The following is a 16,483-nucleotide window of genomic DNA, read 5'->3' as shown; positions in this document are numbered from 1 at the left end:
TAGTTCAATTCATTATATTATGCAGAGAATCCATTTTGATTTATGTGGTTTTGTGAAGAATTAGGTGAAAGTAAAAGTAGTGTATTTATTGGTTTCACTTTGACATGTGAGGCAGTAACAAATACAAAGCCAAACTAAAAGCATAGTCATCAATCTTATACTCTCAAAAGAAAGAAATGGTGGCGGTGGGTGTCTCCCTTGAGTTGTTGAGTTACCATGGATTGCTAGAAATCATTGCACACGAGTCCAAGAAATGCAATTATATGAAAGGGTTTAAATCGGTTGTACTTGCAGATTTGGTTGCAATTTTGATTGTTAGGACTGTATATACTACAACCATCATAATGCAATGTGATCGTTGTCGCGCTAAATTTTTATGTTTAACAATTTTTTTTAAAAAAAAAATAAAGAAGTTTTAACATAACGAAGTGGAACACACCACATGGAAAAACAAAAGTGTTGAGTTCGAAAAAGATTTTATTATTTATTGTGATAATAAATATTTGGTTGATTGATTGAAGATGAATTTTGTTTCAAGAGTTACCTAAAACGTTAATTTGGGGTTGGATGTGAGGTCCAAATCCCTTTGTGTGGCAGCGTCCGACTTATTGATGCCAAGGTGCTGTCTGTCTGAGTTTCTCGTGAGGAAGTGGGGGGTGGTACTTGCAAGAGACTCTAATATTTAAGTTAGTAAGGGTTTTAGTCAAGTTTTTAGTAGACTAGAACGTGAGTTATACCTGGAGGTTCAAGTGTATTTATAGTAGAGTAGATAACTACTTTTGTTGGAGTAGTTCTATCTTTTCAGATAGATAAGCGTTCCCTTTATCACGAGGGTTTGTTGGGATCTACCTTCTAGATGAGGTAGAGCCAGTTAGAGAGGCTTATGGAGGCAGTCACTTGTTTAGTCAAGTAGAACTGGACCTTTATGGTTTTGCCCAACCTCTTTAAAGAGGTCGGGTTTGTAGTAAGGTCCACCTTTAAAGGTGGGCCTTTTATTCTTGTTGGGCCTGGCTTCTATCTGTTGAGCCAGGGTATGAACAGTGCCCATACTTGAGTACATTTCTTCTTAGAGGTCGGGCTCAAGCATTTCGGCTTCTGTTGTAGATGTCGGGTAATACTACCTCGGTTTGGCCGACGTGTTCAAAAAGTTGAACGTTGGTGGAGTTTAATGACGCACGAGAAATGTGTGGCAGTTGTTCCTGAGTTCTGCGCCTGTTTAATGAGGAAAAGGGGATCGTTGCTTGGTTCTTTGCCTCTTCTGAAAGGCTTTTTAAGGGTTTAAGTATTTTTTTTTCATCCTTAAGGTCTAAGATCAAAATTAAAATCGTCCTCGACCTTTTTTTGTTATTAAAATCATCCTCAACGTTACAAAACGTTATAAAATCGTCCTTTTCTACTTTAATTTTATTTTTTTACCAAATTACCTTAATAATTAATAAAAATAATATTAAAAAATAAAAACAAAACCCTCCTCCCCCTACCCCACCCCGTATCTCTTCACTTTGTTCCCTCCCCCATCCCCTTCCTCCTACCCCTCTCTTCGAAACTCCCAACCCCAATTCCAATCCCAATTCTTCTTCTCTCCCTTTCCGCCGCCCTACTATCTCCGCCCCCACCTCCTTCTCCACCTTCTTCTCCCTCTCCATCACCAACCTCAATCCTTCCTCCATTGGCGTTGGCCTCACCTTCCTCAGCCACCCATGACGACCACTTTCTCGGTGATCCCGGCCCCTCCTTATCCCTCAACGACAACCATGTCGGCATCAACCTCAACGACATCATTTCAGCTCTGGCCACCGATTTGGGTCTCTTACTCCAGTGATTTCAGCTCTGGTCACCGCCATCACGTCATTCTCCATCACCGTCGTTCCTATCCTCAACCACAGCTGTGACAACGCCAGCAGCAGTAGCTTCCCACACGTCGTTCCTCCTCTTTCCCTCAACTGCGACGACAACGGATGGCAGCAACACCACCCCTCTTTTGAGTTCTCTGTTTCTATCTTCGTTCTTCCTTTCTTTTTATTTTTTTTAATTTTAAAGAACATAAATATCATTTCTTTCTTTTTAATTTTTTTAATTTCTATTATTGCTGATTTTGGATCTGAAATTGTGATTGATGATTATTGAATTATGGTTTAATCTAAAATTTTTGTTGATTTATTTTATGAATATTGCTGTTGATTTATTTTGGGGCTGTTGTTGTTGCTGAAAGAAAAGTGTTGGGAGTAATGAGTGGGTTATGGTGTTGGTGATGGTTATGGTGATGGCAGTGAGGAAAGGGAAAGGTAGGAGATGCGAAGTGATGATGATGATGTGAAGTTAATAGTGAGGGTGTGGAGATTTTTTTTGTTTAAGGGTAAAATTGTCCAAAAAATATCGTTTATGGACAAAAGAACGATTTTATAACGTTTTGTAACGTTGAGGATGATTTTAATAACAAAAAAAGGTCGGGGACGATTTTCATTTTGGCCTCAGACCTTAGGGACAAAAAAAGTACTTAACCCGGCTTTTTAACTTTTCTTCTTTCTTTTTACTGTTTCCAAAAAAGAAACTACTATCTTCCTTTAACAAGAAACTTTGTCACGCTTGTTTTGATTACTTCTTCCCCTTCCAATATTACTTTTCTTGGTGTTTGAAGGTTCTCATCTTTGCGAGGAGGATCGTCCGTGCATTTGCTATTTTTTTTAGACGTGATCTCTCCCTACGTTCTTCTCTGAGGTTGGTTTCGTCTCCTCCTTTTTGTTCTCTCATTTCTATTTTGTTTAGTTTTCCTTTCTGAGCTTTCTCCTTTTGTAGCCTTATTTCCTTTTCTTGTTAAGGAAAGTTTTTGCTTTTGCACTGTTTTAAGTGAATAGATGTTTCTTTGTTGAAAATTTTTTTTTAAAAAGGGTTTCTTTTTCTGAAAGGGTTTTCTTTTGTGTATGGTTGCAGCTGTAATTCTACTGATTTGTGTGCTGTGTTGCCCAAAATGGTGTTGCTTTGATGCGAAGAATTTGTATGGGAGAAACGCCATTTGACTGTTTAAAATGAGCCTTTTTAAAAGAAGTAGCTCTTTTTTATTTTATCTGGTTGTCCAACCTCTTTTGTACGAGTTCCGACTTATTGTAGTAACGGTCTTCTTTACTTTTCGCTTGTAAGTGTAGCATTTATGTCTCGCAAGGTTATCTTGAACATGTCAACTAAGGTTCCCCCTGTTCTTTGGGTTTGGGCAGATAGTACTATTTTGGCTTGTGTCCCAGTAACTGATAAAGAGTACTGTGATGAATTTCGTAGGCACCATAGTATTTGTGAGAGTAGGGAGGATGAGAGGAGCTATGTTTTATAACTGCCCGATCTTGAAGAGAGAGTGTGTTTTCCCCCTATAGTGGAGTTTGAACAGTCTTTCTTTTACGCCTATGATTGCTTTTTCACTAGGCTAGGTGTTCGACTTCCTTTTACCAACTTTGAGATGGAGGTTTTGCGTTCGTCTAACCTTGTCCCTTCTAAACTACACCTGAACTCTTGGGCTTTCATGAAAATGTTTTAGCTCCTATGTCGGGAGTTGGACGTGTAGCCTAACTTGAACGTTTTCTTTTACCTCTTTGTTGCAACCAAACCGTACAGCTCTACCAAGAAGTCGGGATGAATATCCTTCCGAGCTGTTCAAGGCCGGAAGGCTTTTTCCATTTTCAGGACTCCTTTCACAACTTCAAGAATCACTTTTTTAAGGGCAAAGGGGCCGTGGATGCCCGACCTTTCTTTCTTCCTGAAAATCGAGGACCCTTATTTCCGTTGTACTAGGAGGACACCCTCAATATTGTTAAGCGGGATCTGTCCGATTTAGATGACTTAGAAAGGGGGATTGTAAATTTTATTTTGGGTACTTGGGGACAAGATCTCCATTTGGACACGAAGAGATATCTGGGAGATTCTAGCCTTCTGAAGCCGGATCTTGGTAGTTCTTCTTCCCTTGCTTGTTGAATTCTTCTTGTTTTTTAAATGTGAATTCTGACTTTGTTCTGTGTTGCTTTGCAGAAAGTATAGCCCTGAAGTCAACTATGAAGTATCTGCAAAACATCAAGAAGTCCCTTGTTGCAAAAAACCTTCAGCAGCAAAAAGAGGTTCAAGTCGGGTCTCAAAAGGAGGTCGGAGGAGGATCATCTGTCCAACCTTCTCCGAGGAAGAAGTCGGGCCCTGCCGTTCAAAAGGTGATCATCCCCACTCCCCTATCCAGGCTTGTGTCTTCCGAGCTCTCTCTTAAATCCCCTACTTCTTCTGAGCCTCCGTTCAAGAAACAGAAAGTAGATGATGAGAAAAGCATTTATTCGAACAGCTTTGATGCCTTGACCTGCGGTGAGAGGAATGTGCTCCCTTATCATCATCTGAGCACAAATGATGTCGCTATCCAGAACCACCTTCAACACTTAGCCCGGGGAGGTCTTCGGACATTTGGGGTATGTACGACCCTGGCTAAAGAGTTGAGGGGCTCCCCTATCCAGGCAACGACGTGTGCCTTGGTGGCTGGTCGGGCGGATGTGGAAAGACTTAACGAGCTGAAGAAGGATCTAGAGAAGGAGCAGGAGACTTTAAGATCGGTTCTTGAGAGAGCTCGGGAGAGGGCCACTAGGTCGGAAGCTGCGGCTGCCTTGGCTAAAAAGAAGGCCAAGAAATACCAGGAGATTTATACTCGCATGTTTGGGGAGAGGCTGGGATTGGAGGAGGAGGTGAAGGAACTAAAGGTGGAGCTTGAGGAGTCTCGGGAGTTAGCAGCTTTAGGGATGGATAAAATGTTCCACAACTTAGAGTCTCAGGTCAGGGTCTTAGCTCCTGACATTGACCTTTCTCTCTTTAATGTGAATAATGTTATGGATGGGAATATAGTCCCTACGCCTGACTCTAATGATGAGGAGGAGGTTCCCGTGGACCCAAAGACATCGAGTCCTCAGGTCGGTCCGACGTCCCTTTCGGGAGTTCAGCCTGAAGCAGCTACTATGGAGACTTCTTCGTCGGCTCCTGAGATCGTTCCGGCCGTGCCAGTTTCCATGCTTCCTCCTTCTCCTCCAGCCAAGGGAAAAGATGCTATGACTGGCTAAAATCTTAATCCCTTCATGGGTGAGAAGTCTTGAGCCTTACTGCTGTTGATATTTGTTTGATAGTCCGACCTATGGACTCATGGCATTTTGCCTTATATAATAGTTGGTAGTTTTTTGGAACACTTTATTGTGTATTGCTTAGTTGTCGTTTTGCAACTTTTTGTTAGATAATGTTTAAAACTTTATGAAAGTATCCTTTTGAAGAATACTTGTGGTAAGGCATGATTTAACCTTTGGTTTATTAATTTCCTTACATATTCCCGACTTTATATAATAGGGCTTGTCTTAAGTTATTTTTACAACTCTATTTTTTATCTTACCTGTCTGAGGTCGCTTCATACGAGTTTTTTTATATAACTTCTTACATTATATTGTACCTCGTCGCTTCATCTTACCAACCACTTTAGGTCGGGTAACGATTTTTGCAATTTGTCGAGTTTAAGTTAATGCGTTTGGAAACAGAAAACTTTTAAAACTAGGAATCTTTTATTAGTGTCTGAGAAATTCCTTTACAAAGCTTTTTGCTAAAGGCTTGGGTGCCCCTAGCCCTTATACTGGTGCCTCATTAAAAAACCCTTTTCTTTTTGGGAAAAAGAGTGCACTTGTGTACAAGGCTTCTAGCTATAATATCTTTTTAGGTTACAAGCATGCCAAGACCTCGGGAGCTCCCACCCTTGGAGGTCGGACACCTTATAGGAACCTTTACCTAGGATCTCTACTATCTTGTAGGGCCCTTTTCCATTCGCGGCTAGTTTAGCTTCACCTGACTTTTGTGTTCCGATGTCGTTCCGGATCAGGACGAGGTCGTTGATGGTGAAGTTCCTCTTGATCACCTTTTTATTGTACCTTAGAGCCATCCTTTGCTTCAGGACTTCTTCCTTAATCCGAGCTCTTTCTCGGACTTCATATAGGAGATCGAGCTCTTCTCTTTGAGTCTGGACGTTAGCTCTTTCGTTGTAAAATAAAACTCTAGGTGATTCTTTAGCTATTTCTATGGGGATCACTACTTCCATTCCATATGCAAGTCGGAAGGGTAATTCTCCTGTCGTGGAATGTGGAGTGGTCCGATAAGCCCACAAAACTTTAGGAAGCTTGTCCGCCCAAGCTCCCTTTGTGTCTCATAATCGGCACTTTAACCCGGCCAATATGACTTTGTTGCCAGCTTCAGCTTGTCCATTGGCCTGGGGGTGCTCCACGGATGTGAATTGGTGTTTTATTTTCAAGTCGAACACCAAGTTTTTGAAGGTTGAGTCGGTAAATTGAGCTCCATTATCTGTGGTGATGGAGTGGGGAACCCCAAACCTTGTGACAATGTTCTTATATAAAATTTTCTGATTTTTTTGAGCAGTGATGGTTGCCAAGGGCTCTGCCTCAATCCATTTAGTAAAGTAGTCAATCCCTACTATGAGGTATTTGACTTGGCCTGGTGCTTAGGGGAATGGTATGAGCAGATCAAGCCCCCATTTTGCGAATAGCCATGGCGTGGTGAAGCTGATGAGCTCCTCAGGAAGTGCCACGTGAAAATTAGCATGTTTCTGGCAAGGTCGGCACGTCTTGACGAACTCAGCTGCTTCCCTCTGCAAGGTCAGCCAATAAAAGCCATCTCGGATCACTTTGCTTAGCTAGTGACCGAGCTCCTAGGTGGTTTCCACATATGCCACTATGTACGTCCTCTAAGACCTCCTTTGTATTAGATGTCGGGACGCATTTTAAGAGGGGTGTTGAGATGCCTCTTTTCTATAGGATATTATGGACCAGTGTATAGTTTTGTGCCTCTTTTACGAGCCTTTTGGCCTTCTTTTCATCCTTGGAGAGCATGTCGAATTTGAGTTAGTTGATGATAGGGGGTCATCCACCCTACATGTTGATTGTGTACAGTCAGTACTTTCTTTTCCTTTGATATAGATGGTGTCTGTAGAGTCTCTTAGATGAGACTTTTATTGTTGCCCCCTGGTTTGGTGCTGGCTAACTTTGTTAGAGCATCAGCTCGGGCATTATTTTCCCGAGTTATATGTCAAACCTCACTTTTAAAAATATGCACCAGTTGTTCTCGTGTTTCATCCAAGTACTTCTTCATAGTGGGATCTTTAGCTTGGTAGGTGCCGTTAATTTGTGAAGTTATTACTTGCAAATCACTAAACACTACCACCTTTTCTGCCTCCACCTCTTTATGCGGGTTGTTGTACAGCGGGACAGGGTCGGGTAGAGCAAAAACCCGTCCCGTTGCCACCCCTACAGCCAACCTTCCATTTAATTGTTGGACCTTTTTAACATAGGTCGGACTCTTCATATTAAGTATAGCTTGGCATTTATCGGGATTTTCTTCTATGCCCCTTTGAGTCAGCATAAACCCTAAGAATTTCCCAACTTCTACTGCAAAGGTGCACTTTGAGGGATTTAACCTCATTTCATGCTTCTATATAGTGGAGAATACTTCTGAGAGGTCGGGCAATAACATTCTGTCCTCTTTGGTCTTAACGAATATGTCATCCATATATCCTTTCATGAGTTTTCCTATGTGAGAGAAAAATACCTTATTCATCAATCGTTGGTAGGTAGCTCCTGCATTCTTTAATCCAAAGTGCATTACTATGTAGCAATAGTTAGCCTTGGGAGTTATGAATGAGGTTTTTTCTTGGTCCGGCTTATACATCGGGATTTGATTGTATCCCGAGTAGGCATCCATAAAAGATAAGTATCTGTAGCTTGATGCTGAGTCGACCAGAGCGTCTATGCTGGGGAGTGGATAAAGGTCCTTAGGGCAGGCTTTGTTAAGGTCAGTATAATCGATACGCATTCTCCACTTTTCATTTTATTTTTCACCAACATGACGTTAGCTAACCACAATAGATATTTCACCTCCCTTATGAACCCTGCCTCCGGCAAGGCTAGTGCTTGTTCTTCTACAACCTGTGCTCGCTCTAGTCTGAGATTTCTTTGCTTTTGCTGAACAGGTCGGGATCCTGGATATACTGCAAGCCTATGGCACATCAGACAGGGATCTATACCGGGCATGTCAGAGGCTTTCCAGGAAAAGAGATCGGAGTTTTCTCTCAACAATTCAACGAGCTATTTCTTTAGGCTTTCTTCTAGGTTCTCCCCTATACGGGTTGTTTTCTCAGGGTGATCTCTGATTTGTATCTCTTCTATCTTGCCTTCTGGTTGGGGGTCGTAGTTCTTCTTGAGTTCGGACTCCCCCTAATTCGATTGTGTCAACTTCTTTGCCTTCTGAGCTACCTTTCAAACTAAGGCTCTCATTATAGCATTTTATTGCTAGCCTTTGATCTCCTTTAATGGTGGCAATTCCTTCAACTGTGGAAAATTTCATGCAAAGATGTGGGGTGAAAACGACGGCTGCAAGTCAATTCAAGGTTGTCCGACCTATTAGGGCATTGTAGGCTGAATTTTCATTGACTACTATGAAGTTGACACCTAGTGTCCTCGACCTGGCACTTTTTTTGAATATGGTGTATAATGAGATGTAACCCAAAGGTCAGATCGGGGTATCTCCCAGTCCAAAAAGGCTATCTGGGTATGCCCTTAAATCCTTTTCCTCTAACCCGAGCTTGTCAAAGGTGGGTTTGAACAGAATATCTGCCGAGCTGTCTTGATCTACCAAGGTTCGATGAAGGTTAGCATTTGCTAGGATTATAGTTATCACCACTGGGTCATTGTGCCCAGGTATTATTCCTTGAGCATCTTCTTTAGTGAAGGAAATAGTAGGCAGGTCGGACGCTTTATTGTCTTCCCCGACTTGATATACTTCCTTGAATTGCCTTTTTCGTGAGGATTTTGATATTCCTCCTCCTGCAAATCCGCCATTTATCATGTGTATATGTCGCTCTGGGGTGTGAGGAAGGCGTTCCGGTCGGCCTTCTCTAGCCAACTTTTTTATGACATTCTTTATGTTGTAGCATTCATTAGTGGAATGCCCGTACAACTTGTGGTACTCACAATATTCTATCTGACTTCCAGCTTTCTTGTGCCTAATCGGACGAGGAGATGGGAACAACATTGACCAGGAAAACTCTTAGGGGGGTGTAGTTATGATACTTTCGAGGCTTTTCCGTACTTTGCTCTTCTTTCTTCTTGGGTTCCTTTTCTTTGTCCCGACTTTGATAGTAAGGCAAATTGACTCGTGGGGGAGGTTCTCTAAGGTGGGAGTTTTCTTCCATGTTGATATATTTCTCTGTCCTTTCTTGTACTTCATTCAGAGAAGATGGGTGTCACTTAGATATGGACTGGGAGAATGGTCCTTCTTTTAGGCTATTGACTAAACCCATTATCACTGCTTTAGTTGGTAGGTTCTGAATCTCCAAGAAAGCCTTGTTGAATCTCTCTATATAGTCATGGAGACTTTCTTCGGCCTCTTACTTTACTTCTAGCAAGCTCGGGGCGTGCTATGTTTTGTCTTTTTGAATGGACAATCTGGTCAGGAACTTTCTGGCTAGATCATCAAAACTAGTGACTGACCTGGGGGGTATGCCATCAAACTATTTCATTGCAGCCTTTGTTAAAGTAGTCAGGAAGGCTTTGCAACGAGTTGCATCAAAAGCGTCAGCCAAGTACATTCTGCTTCTGAAGTTGCTGAGGTGGTGGCTCGGGTTGGACGTTCCATCATAGAGGTCTATGTCGGGCGATTTGAAGTTCCTGGGAACTTTAGCCCTCATGATTTCTTCTGTAAACGGATCTTGTCCCACTAAGGGGGCTTTCGTCATTATCCGCCCGATTTTTCCTTCTTTGTATATCAGTTTCTAATTTTTGCAGCTTGTCTTCTAATTCCTTTCGTCGCCTTACTTTTTTTCGAAACTCCCGTTCTACTTTCCGTTGTCATTCAGCTTCGTGTTCAAGCTGTTGCAACCGATCCCCTTGGCCATGGACGAGATCCAAGATCTCAGTCGCCTGAGGTTGCCCTTATGCCTCAGGGCGGTAGACCTCGTACTGGATTCTCCTTGTTTGAAGGTTTCCCGAGGTCCCCTCCCCGTGGGGGCCATGGTGTGGTGGCAGAGGCAAGAGAAAGATGGCTTGGTCTTCTGGGTGATTTTCTGGTTTAGACTCAAATGTCGTATTGCCGTCTATACGCTCGTTATCCACCATTTGTTAGGGGATGAATCCCAGGTTTCCCGGCAATGGTACCAATGTTTTGAGGGTTACCTAAAACGTTGATTTGGGCCTGGACGTGAGGTCCAGATCCCTTTGTGTGGCAACATCCGACTTATTGATGCCAAGGTACCGCCTGTTCGAGCTCCTCATGAGGAGGTGGGGGTGGTACATGTAAGAGATTTCGATGCTTAAGTTAGCAAGGGCTTTTGGCGGATTTTTAGTAGACTAGAACGTGAGTTATACCTTGGGGTACTAGTGTATTTATAGTAAAGTAGATAATTGAACGAACGGATTTTCTGCTAGTAAAGAACTCACAAAAGTAATCACGTTTTAAGTATAGTTTCTAAACCAGCAAAAAAATCCTTTCGTACAAAAATTTGTTTGTCACTAAAGTAAATCCAATAAAATTTATAACCGGAGTATTTAAATCTCGGGTCATCTCTCAAGGAATTGCAGAGAAGTGTATTTATTATTGGTTATGGAAGATTATCTTTTTGGGTTTTTGAATAAGGAACAAGAAAATAAAATTGCAAGAAATTAAATTAATAACTAATAAAGCTCTTAGCAAGGTATGAGAACTGGAAATCCTATCCTAGTTATCCTTATCAGTTGTGATGAGAATTGTTTATTGCTCCCACTTAGTTAACCTTTACTAAATAAAAGAAAGTCAAGTGGACTAATCAATGAGATTCCTCAAGTCCTAGTTGATGACATGCCAACATGTCATGTTTTTCTATGCTTTTTCCTTTGGTTTCAATAGGTTTTATGCACTTTCTTGAGTCATAAGCAAGCCAATTGGGTAGATTTTCATGCTTCCTTTGATTTAATCAACCATGTATGAATTAATGCAATTTCATGAGGTTTTATGCTATATTTGTTGCATATTATGAAAGAATGAATACCTCATGATTTTGAGCATAGCTTTGATAAGTTTGGTTGATTAATTATAGGTGAAGAAAGCTTGGAGAAAGGGTGAAGCAAGAAGGAAGGGCTAGGAGTAAAGAGAGGACAATGGAATAAGTGAAATTGAACCATGAAGCAAAAAGTTGGACCTAAAGTTAGCCTCAAAGTTAGACCCCTAACGTGAGGGCTAACGTTAGGCATGAAGATTACTCCCTGGGCACCCCACGTTTGCGCCAGCGTTAGCCCCCTAACTTGGAGGCTAACGTTGGCATAAGAAACTCCTCCCTGGCCACCCAACGTTTGCGCCAACGTTAGCCCCCTAACTTGGTGGCTAACGTTGGCACATGAAATTCACAAGGGGAGGAGCAAAAGTTTGCGCCAACGTTAGCCCCCTAACTTTGAGGCTAACGTTGGCGCCACACACCACAACAGCTTGAAGGGGTATACTTCCAACAAGAATAACTTGAGCTACAGAGCTCCAAATGAGGTGATTCAAGAAGCATTGGAAAGTAGGAATCAAGAGCTTTCCAAGCATATATGGCACTGCATGGTGGACACTAAAATTGAGGGAGAAAACTACCCCGCAATGTGCATAAACGAACATGGTGGCAACCTGCAGTGAGGCCAACTGACCTCTGCACCTTCAATGGAGTATAACTCAAGCTGTAGAGCTCCAAATAATGTGCTCCCAACGGCATTGGAAAGTAGACATCCAGGAATTTCCAAAAATGTATAATAGTATGGGGTGGACAATACGTTTGAGCCTCCAGAACTGGCGTTTTCGCCAACGTTTGAGGCAAATGTTACCTCAAACGCTGCACACCAAAGCCAGCGACCATGCCCTCTTCAAATGATCATAACTTGAGTTGTAGATGTCCAATTAAAGTGATTCCAAGTGGGTTAGAAAGCTGACATTCAGAGCTTTCCAACCATATATGATAGTCTATATTGGGCATAAAATTGGCAACATGACAAGAGGACAAAGTTGGCGCCATAAATGTGCATAAGGGAGGCCAACGTTAGGGTCAAAGTTAGACCCCTAACGTTGGCACCAACGTTCATACCAGCAAGTTTTGTGGGCTGCTATGAAAAGTTGGAGCCAAAGTTAGACCCCTAACTTTAGCTCCAACTTTTGGTCCAACTTTTGCAAACTCAACCCGGTTCAATTCGGTTCCTCTTCAAACTCCAAGAGCAATCAACCAAGGCCTTTATCAACCCAATTCCATCAAGAGCAAGGGCCCAAATGATCATCGCTCAAAGGCACAAGAAATAGATAAAATAGAAATTTCATTTAATTGTAATTTGTTTTTAATTTCATTTTCATTTCCATTTTGTAAAGCCTATATAAGGCATCATTTTCATATTTGTGGGGAGGCTGGCTCCACTAGGGAGCACTAGAATTTGAGAGCTCTCTCTTTAATTTTCTTTGTTTTGAATCTTGGGTGGAGAATTGAAGGTGTTCTGTTTCATTCTCCCTCTGAGATTTCTCTTTTTTTTTCTTGCTGCTTTTAATTCACTGCACTTCAAAATTTCAATTCTGTTTTGATTCCCAGCATCCAATTTCCTTTATTCTTCCTGCAATTTAAATTTCCAGTTGCGTGATCTATTGCTCTTTTTAATTTCCAACACCCCAGCCCCTTTACTTTTCATGCAATTTACTTTTCTTGCAATTTAAGTTTCAGCTATTTTACTTTCTTGTTCTTTAACTTACTTGCAATTTTACTTTCTGCATCTTTAAGATTCATTGCAATTTACTTTCTGTTGGCTACATTTCACACAATTCACTAAATGTCAGCTTGACTAAACTAATCACCCACTAAAATTGCTTGATCCATCAATCCCTGTGGGATCAACCTCACTCCCGTGAGTTTTATTACTTGATGCGACCCGGTGCACTTGCCGGTTAGATTCGTGTGTTTTGGGAAAAATTTATTTTTCACCAAAATACTCATCAAGTTTTTGGCGCCGTTGCCGGGGATTGATTAGATCAACAATGATTATGTGGGTGAGAAGTTTAGATCAAGCATTTTCTTTATTTTTGTTTTCTGTTTCAAAGTGAAACCAAGGTGTTTGAGTTTTCGCCTCACTAAGAAATTCTCATCTCTGATATGAGTAATTTCAATTTTCATTGGTTGTGTGTTTTACAAAACTCAAATGGAATTCAACTCATCTTATGATCAAACAAATTCTATGGGATATCACCCACCATCACCAATTTCTAATGATGGATGGGAATATCACCAAGAAACTTCAAATTCTGGGCTCTCCAATTCATGGAGCCATGCTTCAGAACCACAAGATGAGAAAGAAAATCATATTGGACATTTCCCACCACCACAAAATGATTCATATCATTATCCTCATGGAAGATGGAAGCATCGCCAAAGAATGGAAAAGCATCCACCCTCACGTCCCAATTTCTCATTTGAAAGTTCTTCATCACTTGATTATGCCTCAACACAAAGTTTCCTCCAAAATCCATACCAGTCATCCCATCGATCACACAACTCATTCCACACCCCTCAACACAACTTCACCACAACACATTTACTTCACCAAAATTACTCTCGACCTTCATCTCTTGAATTAAAAGATGAGGAATACCTTGAAGGCATTGAATTAACAGATGAGGAATACCGTGAAGGCATTGAAATACAGAGAAAACTAGTGGAATTTTACACAAAATCCCCATCTTGGGAAGAAACCATCCTCGAGCAGATAAATGGGTCCTTAGAGCAAACAAGGGGAAACTTAGAACCATCAACCAGTGAGGATGAAGACAAATTTGTGGGTGAGGAAGTGAAAAAGCAAGATAAGGAGGCCACTGCATCAAGTGAACTTTCAATGAAGAATGAGGTGGTTGAACCTGAAACTGCACTTGAGATGACAAGAGAACATGAAGACTCACAACTCTCACAAACCTCCCTGGACCAAAACGCCTCAACATTTGAATCCATGATTGAAAGGTATGACGAGGAGATGAAGAAATGTTGGGAAGATCGACAAACCTCCCCCATGATAGAGCGATTGAAACAAATGTTGGGTGTAAAAGAGGAAGTGGAGGAGCATGAAAGTGAAGAAGTCATTCCAAACTCAAGTGAGGCAAAGAAGTACATGAAGGAAGAATTCACAGAACCACCATTGCAAGAGACTCTTGATGAAGACAAAACTCCAACAATCACACAACCACCAAAACATGGATTCAAAGAAGTGAAGGCAATTAACAAAAGCACCAAGAAGAGGATTGTGACCAAACTTCCAAGGACAACATTCAAGAGGAGGTCAACCACAAGCAATCCAACCCCTGGACCAATAGCAAGCAAGCTCAATCAAGCCATGTACAAAAGAAAGCTTGCTGAGGAGAGACCAAGACAGGGGGTAATAGCTGAATCTTCTCCTCCTTTGAAGTTATTTCTCTTAACAAATTGGAAGAAGAGGAAGAAAGTAAAGAACAGGTAGACAGTAGGTACATTTCTTTTCCTTGCTTTGTTTGAATTTCAATAAATTGGCATATGGTTACATTCTAAGTTTGGTGTTGCCCTGCAACAAACTGTTTTCCATCTTCATGGATGATTGCATCAATTTTACATGAAAGTGACACACCAAGATTCTAAGTTTGGTGTGCCACCTATTTTTCTATGCAAATCAATCCAGCAACATCACTTGTCTGCATAATCATATTGCCTTTTACAGTGTTATTTTTCTTCTTAGTTGGATAATTTTTGTTTTCCCTTTGTTTCATTTATTTACTTGTTTTTAATGCTTTCCTTCATTAACTGTTTTTGTTAATACATCACCAAGACATCCTTATTCATAACAGACTCTTCATTTGGTGATTGTATTTAACATATAACAGTTTCTTTTGTTTAGTTTTAGTTCAAATAAATTGACATAGGATTGCATTCTAAGTTTGGTGTTGCTATGCAACACAGTTTGCTTCAAATCTTTACTGGATACTTGCATTGATTCCAAGTGAAAGTGTCACATTAAGTTTGGTGTGCCACTTATTCTTTATGCAAAGTATTATGCTCACCTTCTTAAGCTTGCAATCACAATGTCTCGGTCTCTTGTGCCTTGATTATTATCTTTAATTTTGCTTGCTTGAAACACATGTACTACTAACATTTCTTGTGTAAGACATTCATGATCCATCTTAGCCCCATAGCCACGGTTTTAATAGTTGCTTGAGGATGAGCAAGCATTATGAGTTTGGTATGGAAGGAGGAGAATGGGAGGAAAATGACAACAATAGAGAAGATGAACTACAAGGTTGTAAAGTTCTTTTTCCTCTCATTTGTTTCAAGCACTATAAACTGCATGATTGTCTTTACCTTCTCTGTATGCATGTGTGTATGAAAAGGCATAGTGATTTCTAAATTGCAACATGGTGCTATGTCATTATGATTACCAACTTGAGTTTTGTGAATTCAAAAGCAACAAAGTATCATGATCATAAACAAACAAGGCATTAAAGAAGATTTTAGCATGTGCATAAAAGTATTGGTAAGCTAGTATGTTTGATTGTTGCTTAATTGCATTGGATTTTATTTAATTGAAGTTTTCATCTAGGACATTTTGTGAAATCTTTTGAAAATCATGAAAACCTTGAAAGAAAAAGCAAAAAAGAGCAAGAAAAGAAAAAGGGAAAGAATGAGAAAGCTGAAGGCTCTGAGTACCAATGGCAATTTATTTGTTAAGTGCTTGTGGTGTTTATGTATCAAGCCAAATGCTTGAAAACAAAACACTTAGAAGTCAAGGTTAGGCTCAAAGTGCAAAAGCACTCCCTCAAAGCTCAAGGCTCTGAGCATCAATGATTAGAGAGTCAAGGAAAGAAAAGAAAAATAAGCTTAATGAAGTCCTCTAATCAAATGCTTGTGGTGCTTATGTATCAAGTGGTAATACTTGAAAACAAAGCATTTAGAAGTCGTAGCTTTGTTATCAACTCATGGGACAAAGCACCCAAAAGGAGAAGCTAATAAGAAAATCAAAAGCTTGTTTCAAGGAAGAAATATAAGAAAAAGATTTCATAAATTGAGCTAGATGGAAGCATCAATCATTTACATTTCTTTTGTGATTGTAGCATGCTTAGAAAACTAGTTTACCATGAACATTGAGTTGCTATTCTTCTTGCCTTGGATTGTCAATTTCTATTGCATGATTCTTTTCTTGCTTGGGGACAAGCAAGGTTTAAGTTTGGTGTTGTGATGACATGCCAACATGTCATGTTTTTCTATGCTTTTTCCTTTGGTTTCAATAGGTTTTATGCACTTTCTTGAGCCATAAGCAAGCCAATTGGGTAGATTTTCATGCTTCCTTTGATTTAATCAACCATGTATGAATTAATGCAATTTCATGAGGTTTTATGCTATATTTGTTGCATATTATGAAAGAATGAATACCTCATG

At 40.6% G+C, this 16,483-nt stretch overlaps 1 protein-coding gene across 1 annotated transcript; it reads right to left on the bottom strand.

Moving 5' to 3' along the window:
* Positions 1 to 8,565: 8,565 nt before the first annotated feature.
* LOC140182224 (uncharacterized) lies at positions 8,566 to 9,087 on the bottom strand. The gene has a single exon (XM_072228364.1). The coding sequence runs from the start codon at positions 9,085 to 9,087 to the stop codon at positions 8,566 to 8,568; it is 522 nt and encodes a 173-aa protein (XP_072084465.1).
* Between the last annotated feature and the right edge of the window lie 7,396 nt (positions 9,088 to 16,483).

Source organism: Arachis hypogaea, chromosome 19, assembly GCF_003086295.3.
Source record: "Arachis hypogaea cultivar Tifrunner chromosome 19, arahy.Tifrunner.gnm2.J5K5, whole genome shotgun sequence".
In the NCBI taxonomy this organism is placed as follows: Eukaryota; Viridiplantae; Streptophyta; class Magnoliopsida; order Fabales; family Fabaceae; genus Arachis; species Arachis hypogaea.
Note: the sequence above shows the minus strand (reverse complement) of the source record. Positions and strands in the feature narration are given on the sequence as shown.